The following is an 11,385-nucleotide window of genomic DNA, read 5'->3' as shown; positions in this document are numbered from 1 at the left end:
TGATGTTGTCCTTGCCACAGTTCATTATTCTGCCTTTGCTGAAGACTGAGTCCTGAGTCCTGAGCTAGGTGGGCATTTGCTCAGGCCACCGGGCAGTGGCCATAGGGCACTTGCATTCTTCATTCCTGAATTTCATCAGAAGATAATGATCAAACCCTTGGACGATTACTTTCCAGCATGACAAGAACGGCACTTATTGAAATGATATCCAGCCAGCTGAGAAAGTCAATTTAATAAGTCATTACTTACTGAACTATAAAGAGTGTGGGACTGGTGGGAAAGAAACAGGTTCTAACATATGTCTGCTCAGCTTCAAACTTCTGTTTCTGTGTTGCAGCTTTGAAGAACTATTCTCAGTCCCTGGAAACAGCAGTACTTAAATAACCTCCTGTTTTGTGGAACTGCACAGTTGACAGAACACATGCTTATTAAGGAAGTTAGGGAATGTACAGCACTTGGTAGCTCTGTTAAGAGAAAGCAGCCACAAGTTAGCTCATGTCTACAAAGTCAGTACTTTTCTGACAAACATCTCTGCAGTTTTGCCTAATCCTAATTGTTGGTTACATATATCCATTTAGTAAAGGCACAAGACATTTTCACAAGCACAGAGAAGACGCAACTCTTCACAGAAGTTATCTTTCCACCCACCTTTGTTGTGATGTTTTTTAGGCATATAGAACAGTTCATATATTATCTCTACTACATATTACTTACAGATCCATTAACATCTAACAAACATTTAGTACAGACACAGTCTTGTCATATTTTTGAATTGCTTGGAAACCCAGTGGGACTGATTGCAAAAGCATAAGCAATATAAATCAGTATTTAAATTATATATTACATGTTTATTATGGGTGCAACATTTTTTAAATTTACATTTTATGAAAAATCAGAAGTATTTACAATTTTTGCAAGATAAACTTGTGTGCTCTAATTTACAGTCCGACGTAGTAATAATCCATAAAAACTCAGATCCTTTAGAGTTGTGTTTACAAATTAACTTTTTTTCGGAGGCAGCTACAAAGGATATTGCTGTATACACAAGCAAGAACCAGCTTGCTACATGTTTGTTTTCCTTCCCCATCTGATTGCTACACGTACTTTTTACACTGCTTTTGAATTTCTTTACAGCAAGTCTATATAAACTTGTATGGCTTCAAAATTGTAACCTGCACCCAATGCAAATGTATGAATAATCACCCGAATGAAGATTAATTTGAAAGTGCTGAAAAATAACTACTTCATTTAGCTTAGTAATAGTTCATTGAGAACACCTCTATAGTTTTGGATTTTCATTAATGAAACGTCATGTTAAACATAGTTTGATTGCAAAGCAGATTACAATTAAGATTCCAGTAAAAAGACTGTACCATTTTATATAAGTTAGAAATTCCCCATTCACTAATGTAGCCAAATTAAAAAGCCAGATATACTTTTCCAATCAGGTGTAAGGTACAATATCTGCTTAGAGCTAATAACGGAAATCTCATCTGCCAAGTGTATAGCATACATTACATTTCATGTAGCCTCTCTGAAGCTTAATTTATTGTAAAGTTTCAGCAGTCCAATCCACTACTGGTTTTGCATGAATTAGCTCAAGCAAGTTTTATTGTCTTAATAGAAAATGTGAAATAGATACTGGTATTCAGAATGGTCATGTAAAATTCCCACAAGAAGGCTATTAAATTACTTTGCCCCAATACTTTTGATTTCTGTACTGAAAAAATCATTTGATAATACAAATACATTAAAAATTTTCTAAACTAGTAACTTGCTTTAAAAAATGTTACAAACCTGTCACTTTTCTGTGCTTAGGCTGCAGCAAGAGAATAGATGAGAAATATGAAAACTGCTAGTTACAGAAAAAGAGTAAAACTAGTACAAATGGCAGTACAGTCATCTTGCTGCCATAATATCCCCTTCTTAAATGATATTCCTCCCAAAGTACTGCTTACATTCACATCACACAATTCCAAAAGCACTTAATGCAGTCAATGTAAAGGGAAATGCTTGTTTTCCTTTAACAGCGCGTTACCATCCGTCAAGATCCTCACCGCTGGTGACACTGAAGTTAGTATATAAAAGTTTCAAAGTCCTGCATGATGCATCTCCCTTTACTGTGGATGCATTTATTGCAATTACCCCATCAGGGAGTAATCCACTATATTAAATCTCCTTAAAAAAACCTCCAGCTTCTGCAGATCTCCCTTTTAAATCCCCATTGAAAGAATTTTTATGAAGTTGTATTACACAAACACCACGCTTTCTTCATGGATGGCCAAACTTTGAAAGAGGAAGTGAGGCACGAGTCACAAATTGGATAGGCACAGGCTTTTTTAAAGGCACAAATGTTACGAAATTCATATAAAAATAAATTAAATCTACAGCATTAATTCAAACAATCACAACGCCCATAAAATTCACTAACTGCAGAAGTAAATCTTTTCTGTCTGTTGCAATTTTGTAACACATTGCACTTAGGAGAAAAAACACTATATAAAACAACATACCTGTTAATAATATATGATACATGGGCAACAAGTTACATTTTTTATACATCTCTGTTTTATGGCACAAGTGTATAGATTAACTACATGTAAGTTTGCCCGTTTTCTTCAAAAACTGGCAATTAAGGAATCTGAAAAATGAGTGCTATGGAAAGCTCAAATATTCTTACTTGCTCTCCTACATTTTTATGTTTAATGTTTACAGTATAACATAAAATTTCACACTTCCATTACAACTACTGATTACTATTTTGACTTCCATATAAATTCACTAAAATTTTAACAAAGTTTCCCCAATATTGCAGTTGATCATTTACAGACAGTGTTGCAGTTAACTTCAGTGCTATTATAAAGTAATACAAACTCTGCAGAATGACTTTTGAAAGTGCATTTTCTGTTCTGTAGTTTGGCCTCAAAGTAGGTCAACATTTAGAAGAAATTAATGCATTTGAAAATAGTGTTTGAAAAGTAGAGGGGGCAGAGTGAGCTTCTTGTACTTCTTTAATGCAATGACTTTCACAGGTTCATCAGCAGTCTGCCATATACCGTCCTGAAAAATACAGGGTTTTTCTTGTAGTCAGTCAATAAAACAGATTTCTGTGAGCAGTCTAACTAGGGAAAACTGGAAAACCACAAAGTAGTTTTCAGCCGTGTTTTAAGGAAAGTTAAGTATTTATGCACTTATAATGTTCTATGGTATAGCACCATGAAATATGCCATATTAACTTGAATATATAATCATGTCAGCATCTTACCAGTGGCAAATCTCTTCTTAAGCAGGGAAAGCCGATAGCCAGTGCCTACTAGCTCTATATCTACTCCTGAAAGAGTGCTTCCTTCACTTATGAATTGCACTGCAAGTGTTGCTGGTTTACTGGGCCCTTCTGAAAGTTCAAATTTCGCCCTGAGGGATCCAGAACCTATAGAAAACAGTAAGGCAAGAAAGTCTCAGTTTTCTAATAAAGACAAGATCTGATTAAATACATTTCCCAAAAAAATACAGTTGATTTTTCATAGGTAGTGGTGAAGCTCAGTTCAGGGCTGCTGTACAGTAGTGATAGTTCATGATTACTACAGTCACACTGCTGTAGGATAGCACAAGGTACTAAAAAAACCTGTTATTTCTCTCTCTTTTGAGTTCTTAAGCTAGTATTTTCTTTTCTTGCACTATCTAGTGGGAATAAAATGACATTTGAATAATAAGGAATAGTATAAGTCCATCATTTTTACTTCTTTAAAATAACTTGCTATTCCTAGACAACAGCAACTGCTAATTCATGAGGAAATTTAATGACTAAAATGTCACTAGGGTAAAAGCAAGAATTAATGGATTAAATTGTTTTATGCAATGACTTCTTGATAAAGCTGCCTTAGAGTCCATTTCATTTCTTTGGTGAGATACCATAGTTTGGGTAACTGGATACTCATATATTCAAGTATTTCAAAGTTGGCTTTGTGTTTCTTATGTCTGCAATTCCCTAACAGTATCAGTCCTTCTGTAATTTCTCATGGCACTATATCCTCACAGGGTTCTAAGTTCGAAGTATTTGTGCTCAAGAGAATGATGTGAGGAAGAGAAGATAAGGTCACAGAACCAGTCAGATTTGTGCCTATCTACTGAACACACACAAGGTGTGATCTGCATCAATGGCAGCCCTTTCTATGCTGCTCTGCAGGTGTGGAGTAGTTCTTCATCCGTCTGCATACATGCTTAAGCATTACTTCCTTCTTTTAAAAGAAGATTTGGTTACAAAAAGGAGAAAGGAGAAAGCTATCCCTACATAATCAAAGCATGAGACAGACGGCAAACAACTGTGAGGTCACTGAGTGATTAAAAGTACACTATACTACAGCAACAATCCCTGTAGATCAAAGAGCCTCACAATGCAGGTCAAGAACAATCTGTAGTTGAGGCTGTCTCACTGAGCACAGTGGAAAAACAGAACAATTTGTTAAATATTTAAAACAGTTCTTTGAAAAACTGTTCATTTTCAAATAGCAGTGATATAGTGATTTCCTTACTTAGTTTAAAATCTATTTTAGAACTAATGATTTCCCAGGGTTTCATCAGTTTTCCTTTTATAATTAACTATATGTACTTTAACATCTCACTTTTAACAGAATCTTTCAGAACAAATTTCACTGAGAAAATGTTGAACTGGTCAACAGGATACAAGATGAGATAGGGCGTATAGATGCACGAGGGGAAGAAGCTAAAATTATTACATTTTTACTGTTACCATTTTTACATAGAACAACAACAACAAAAAATCACTTGCCTCCATTCTCAGATTTCTCTGAAATGCTAGATATTTTCCAATAAGCTTTCATTTGGTCTGCATTCCTGTGAGAGAAAGGCTGGTTAGTTACAAGTACAGTTTCCCTGACTTTACTCAGGTACTTTGCAAGACCATGCATGTATAACCTACATTTCTAAATGGAGGTTTATAAAAATACTGATTATTTCAACAAAGGCGCGTGGAAAGGTGCACAAAGGAAACATGTGCACTGCACCTGAGCTTACAGCTCAGCTCAGATGTACATGCCACCTTTTCAGACAGTCACTACTGTCCTCTGCACATGTACAGTTCCACCTGCCAACTCCAAAACCTGTGTGGTCTCAAAGAGCATGGACAGGCCAAACACAATGGAAAAGTTTGAAAGCTGAGTCTTTATGCTTGATGGTGATGGTACAAGTGGGAACAATGTTGACTGCTCTCACCTACACGAGACTGGGCTGTATGAATGGGAATATTCCATTTCCATTCTAATAAAAGTATAGCTGGCATATGTGACACATGGTTTATGTTTATGACATAGTTTAACTCTTACTCTGTAGGGGGGCAAAGGAGAAAAGGGCACTAAGCAGTTTAGTCTCTGAACTAGATATAGACATTTGAACTCTTCAAGCACTTTGCGCCGTTTCATCAATGGAAAGCCAACAAGTTAAAGCTGTAAGCGACACAAACTGCTGGCAGGTCTGAAATCGTCTTTGGCTTTGCTATAGTGGGAGTGAAATGCTCATGCAAGCAGAACAGATGATAGCAGTCACACGCTGGAGGCAGAATTATAAAACATATAAAACATTTATTCTTAAAAACAAAACAAAACAAAAAAACCAACCAAAAAAAACCCACCCAAAAGCTCATCACCCAACGCTCTAGGACAAAGATGTAGGATGACACTGACAATACAGCTGTTCAGGATATGACTATTCATTTTTTTTGTCAACTTGTAAAGATCAAAATTCTAGCCTTGGGTTGTTGCCTAGGTGAAAGCCAAAATAGCTTGGCTTGAGTCCTTTACTCTGATGAATCTGCTGTGAAGCTGTCAGTAAGTGTTGAACCTTCCTAGATAGTGCTAGGTGTGCTGGGAGGCTGTTCCTGCTTTCACTTAGGTTTCACAGCTGAGGGGTTTTTGGAAGAAGCCTGGACAGGGGGAGGGGAAACTAGCTTCACCAGAAGTACTGGCCATGTTTTGCACGTGTGCTGAATCTGCTGCAGGAGAATAAGCTTAATGTGATCTGGTTGAGAGTTTCACTCTCTCAAAATACAGATCAGTTTTGGCACACTCTTTTCCACTCAAAATGATGTTGTATTACCACTTTCTCTATGTAACACAGTTAAGAGGAATGCCTCCAGAAACATCAAAACCTATCTGACAAATGGTTTATTCTTCCTCTAAATCTTGACTTATAAGAAGATCTTACTGCCTTCATCTTGGTATACTTCTCTCTCTTAACCTCCATGCCTTCCTCAGATAATAAGACCTTCTCATCGCTCTGGGAAATAAACAGTCCTGGAATTAAATTACAGCAGGGCAAGTATATAAAAATTGCGGAACTGCAGGTGCAGTGCTTGAATTCCACTCATTTTTCACTCCATGAATGTACTTCTCTGCCTGCTGCCACTTCCTTCTGCTTGTTTGCACAAATTTGTAGAAATCTAAGGCTTATGCCTCACTTTCAAGAGCAGATGGCTTGCAAGCTTAGAAGATGGTGGCAGGTTATAACCAGGACAATGATGTATGTTGTAGGAATGTCATGTGTTGCAAGATGACACTGCAGAGCCACTGACAGGTCATCCTCGCAAGGAAGCAGCAATGGCTCAAGCTAGGTTGGTGGTTGGTATCCTGGACCCAACATGCTGCTTTTGCCGTTCTAAGTGACCTCCTTGGGATGAAGCCTAAGTCACTGTTGGTTTCCATAGCTATTCTGGGAGAGGTACTCAAAATGGGAAACTAGGATCCATACATCTATATTAAGAGATGGAGAACAGGGCTGATGAGAATGTAAAAATGAATATCAGAGGATACAAATATAATGAAGTATGTGGAACATGAGCATGACATAACTGTTATGGAATGAGGGATGGAAGTACCACTGGATCTGGGTGGCATGGAGTTCACTTTCCCCACGCTGACATTGTTTACTAATGGGAAGTACAGAATGTTTTCTGCTTTGTGATTCATGTAGTCTTTATTTTTTTCTTTTCCTGTAATTAAACAGTTCCTTATCTCAACTACACATCTGTTTTCTTTACATTTTCTCCCCATTCTTTTGAGCAGGAGTGAGAGAACAGTGTCCTGGAGTTTAGCTAGCCATCAGCTGGAAACCACCACAAATCCATTTATGTGGATATATTTACACATACACACACGCATATACAATAGGTCATACAATCTAGTGGGTGACATCCCTGCCCACTTCAGGGCACTGCAATATCCCAAACCATTGTTTAGGTTGCTCTCAACCCAAGCTGTTCTATGATTCTACGATGATAACATTTAGAGATTTTGGTTTTGAATCACACTATTAAAAATAACTGTCCCCTCTGTTGGACCAAAAGAAATCAAATATTAGTAAATTCATAAAGGCTGCATTATTATTATTATACAGTTGGAATGGCTGCTTGAAGTCCCATTTCAGTTTATATGAAGTGGTTGCATGTAGACTGTTTTAGATTAGAGAACATCCTGTCCAATTTCTTTGCAAAAAAATAAAAATAAAAAATACACAAACAGCTGTTTCCTTCAGTGAAATTTTTGCAGCTCTGAAACTAATGAATACACTGAAAAGGATATGAAATAATAGAAATTATTAACATTACCATTTTGCAGGTGGAAGTGACTGCATATTCGTTACTCCTCCATCTACTGGTACCACAACCTGTACATTAGACAGCATACTAGGCACATTCATAGATTCTGGATTGTATTTATAATCCACTCTCACTTCAGTAGTGTTAGCATTACATTTCCAGTAAGTTGCAAGATTCAAGGGAGTGGACTGGATGCCGTTTGAAGATACCTTTAAAAAAATAAACCATTGAAAGCAGCTTAAAGTCTCTCCCTTTCTGAGTAGAATTACAGAATTATTGTAATAGCTGACAAAAGATTGAAACTCACCTCTTAGCTTTTAATCTCAGAATTCTGAAGATTGTTGCAGCCTACAGTAATACCCATTCTTTTACATTTAAACTATATTATTTAAAAAAATGAGATAAACTCCTTCTGGCCCATGAGACTTCCTCCTTTTTTGGCTTTCTTAAGTAAAAACAGTTTTGTTTTAGTCTTGTACTCTACCTCACACAAAGAAAGTTGCCTGTACCAAAATTAATTAATCCTTAGCAGTTACATGGCATATCATTTCAGACATTGGATCAGCAAGCAGCAAAAGGCAATACCTGTCACTGGATAGGTTGCCAGCAGAACAGTTCTTACCTATTAAAAACATCATTTTCCTAGTGCAGGAGAGTTGGCAGCTGCTGACTCTGCAGCTGAGTTCGTACTGCTGTCCTGCTATGCACCCCTATCATCTTCATAATCTACTTGAGCAACCTTCTATTTCACATTTTGTTTTGTTGGCAGCTCAGGACTCATTCCATTCACCATGGCCTCTTTATGCCTATGTCTCATTTTACTCCACTAGTAAAGACGTTATATATATCTCCCACTCTCACAGAGCTCATTTCTGTAATCCAAAGAAAAATTCTCTTCAAGTCTAGCATAATTTTTATAAATTCAGTCTGGCAGGATATTGGGAAGATATAGAAAGCTACAGTAGTATTATTAGCTGCATTGGTAGATTTTTTTTTTTTTGTAGAGAGTTGGCTCAGGAATTCAACCACCTCAACGCAGGGGTAGGAAATCCTTGTTTTCTCTTTTAGATGAATGCACCATTCCTGAATTTTTATGAAGATTTTTCATCGACGGCCAGACCATTTTCCCACAGAATCACAGATTTGCTCAAGTTAGAAGGGATCTCTGCAGAATCTGGTTCAACCTCTGGCTCAAGCAGGGCAACCTAGATCCAGTAGTCAAGAAACATGTCCACACAGCTTAGAAGTATGTCAAGAAGGAAGCTTCCACAAATTCTCCAGGCAATCTGTGCCACTGCTTGGTCATCCTCACAGTAATAAATAAGGTTTCCTAACAGTCAGGCAAAACTTCTCATTGGTAATTATTCAGTGTCTCAGCCTTTTCCTTGTCTTATCTCTGGGCACCAAAGCTTCTACTGTCCTCAGACATAACTGAAGAGAGCCTAGCTCTGGCCTCTTCATGCCCTCCTATCAGTATTTATATATATAGATGAGATTGCCCCTGAGGCTCCTCTTCCCAAGGTTTAACAGACCCAGTTCTCTCAGTCTCTCCTCACAGGAATGGTGCTCCAGACCCTTCCCTTTTCATCATCTGTGTGGCCCTTTGCTGGTCTCTTTTAAATGTTTGCATGGCACTCTTATACAGAGGAGCCCAACACTGGATTCCAGCTATAGCTGAATACAGGGCTGAGCAGAAGGGGAAGATCACTGCACTCAGCCTGCTGGTAATGCTCCTGCTAACGCAGCCCAGGATACCACTGGCCTTTTCCTCAGGGACACAGTGCTGGCTCATGTTCAATACGGCATCCACTGGGATTCCCATGTCTTCTCTGACAAGCTGCTTTCAGCTGTGTTCCCCCCCAGATGCAGGGTTTTGCACTTCTTTCTGTTGAAGTTAACCATGTTCCTGGCAGACCTCTTCTTCAGAGAAATTAAGTCTCTCTGGATGGCAGCACAATCATTTATCAATCAGCTACTCCCCCATTTTGTATCATATGTAAACTTGCCAATGGTCAGCTCCTCTACATCACCCGAACCGTTAATGAAGATCCAGATGCTTTCCTGTCCAACCTACTGTGGGAACCTGCTTTAGCACAGGGTTAGACAAGCTGATCTCCAGAGGTCCCTTCCAAACCCTACAATACTGCGAACCAAGGCACGACCAACTACTGACCACTGAAGTATGCTACTACCTACTTGCTTCCAGATAGAATTTGCACTTACAGATGTGCACCTTCTGTGCCAGCTATTCAGCCATTTAATCTACCTCACTGTTTGCTTACCCAGCTGATAATTCAACTGCTCCTCCATGATCATTGTGTGGGAGACAGTGACAAAAACCTTACTGAAGTCTAGGCAGACAACATCCACTTCTCTGCCCTCATCTACTAAGTCAGCTGTTTCACCACAGAAGGATATCAAGTTAAGTCTGATGGCTACTCCTTACCTCTCTATCTGTTATGTGCCTCAATATGGTTTCCAGGATGAGCTGTTTCATTTTATGGTGAGGAGTGAGAAGATCATATATTCTCATGTATTACATCTGATCAACAACATCATCCAAAGATTATGCAATTACAAAAGCGCACACAATTGAATCACAAACTCAAACAAAAACCTGTAGATATTTAAATTCAAGGAAAACTTCGCTTTGCTAACAAACACATAAAAGTAGAACCATTCAACATTTTCACACTTGAATTGTAGGGGAGTTTGAACAAGATAAAACAGGTCATGAATGCAAGGGAACAATGTAAGGCACAACAGGAGTGTACTCAGCTACGGTAGAGCCAATATATTGTAGACAGTGACATAATCAGAACTAATCTAGATGCAGGATAACAATTCATCTGCATGCTAACAGGCGAAGAACAGTTATAATTTCTGAACAGATATTGAATCAGCCAGCATATCTTAAGAAATTCCAAAAGGAAAAAAATGTTTACCTGATACTTTAAAACATCCACATTATAATAGGATGCAGATGGATTCTGCTCTGATAATTTCTTGAGGTAGACAGTTATAGCTTGCATGTTCATCCAAAAATCCCTAGTAGTGGAGTCACTTTGTGACTGATCACTACAAAGAAAAAGAGAGGTAGGAATCAGCAATGAAAGCTCTCATTTTGGATGTCTAAAAATTAAGAATAGATCTTTCTCCTTCGTCACTACTTAAAGCAATTGTTTGTTCTAATACACAAAGTATCAGAAGAACATGTTCTAATACACAAAGTAATAGAAGAACACACGTGTTCTTTATAACACATTCTTGTGCTTTTCTTTATATAAAGGGAAATTAACTGCTTTTGTCTGGTAAAAATGTCTCCTTCCAGTCATGGACCAGTGAGTTTTCTCCACTGACGACTGACACCCCAGGATGCAGTTAACGATAGGTTCGTATTTTGTATTCAGTGAAGTTCATTCGTAATATTACTGGATGCTGTGAGAATGTGAGGTCATGTAAAAAGGGTCTTCTAAAAGGAGTATTATCTAATCTGGATACAGTCACTGCTAAGGAGATCTGCAGAATGCATGTGCAAACTCGACAATGAACTGAATACAGAAAATATGAGCACAATGGTTTGACCCTACAACACCTGCATATCAGCAGTCTCTTTTATTTGCTTTGACTTTGGCTCTCAGCTCAGATTTGTGATTCACGCTACTTCAATCTTTGCTACAATACACATCAGCACTTACTTATCCCTGCGGGGACCTTAAACCTACTGTAAAATCATTCTGCTGCTTCACCATTAGTTGCAATCCAAAACAAATTCT

The 11,385-nt window shown here is 38.0% G+C and overlaps 1 protein-coding gene across 3 annotated transcripts in view; it reads right to left on the bottom strand.

Moving 5' to 3' along the window:
- Positions 1 to 207: 207 nt before the first annotated feature.
- Positions 208 to 11,385, bottom strand: part of FCHO2 (FCH and mu domain containing endocytic adaptor 2) — a 91,394-nt gene continuing 80,216 nt past the window's right edge. For 2 of the 3 annotated variants that reach the window (XM_065744200.1, XM_065744199.1), the window contains 5 exons: positions 10,555 to 10,687; positions 7,619 to 7,818; positions 4,790 to 4,854; positions 3,266 to 3,430; positions 208 to 3,060 (listed from right to left, as the gene is read on the bottom strand). In XM_065744200.1, coding sequence (XP_065600272.1) covers positions 3,038 to 3,060; positions 3,266 to 3,430; positions 4,790 to 4,854; positions 7,619 to 7,818; positions 10,555 to 10,687 — 586 coding nt within the window. In that variant the 3' untranslated portion in view covers positions 208 to 3,037. The remainder of the gene's footprint in view (positions 3,061 to 3,265; positions 3,431 to 4,789; positions 4,855 to 7,618; positions 7,819 to 10,554; positions 10,688 to 11,385) is intronic. The other variant, XM_065744201.1, reaches the window with a different exon arrangement.

This window comes from Cyrtonyx montezumae, unplaced genomic scaffold (assembly GCF_038088225.1).
Source record: "Cyrtonyx montezumae isolate F1298 unplaced genomic scaffold, pur_monq_1.0 scaffold_30, whole genome shotgun sequence".
NCBI lineage: Eukaryota > Metazoa > Chordata > Aves > Galliformes > Odontophoridae > Cyrtonyx > Cyrtonyx montezumae.
Note: the sequence above shows the minus strand (reverse complement) of the source record. Positions and strands in the feature narration are given on the sequence as shown.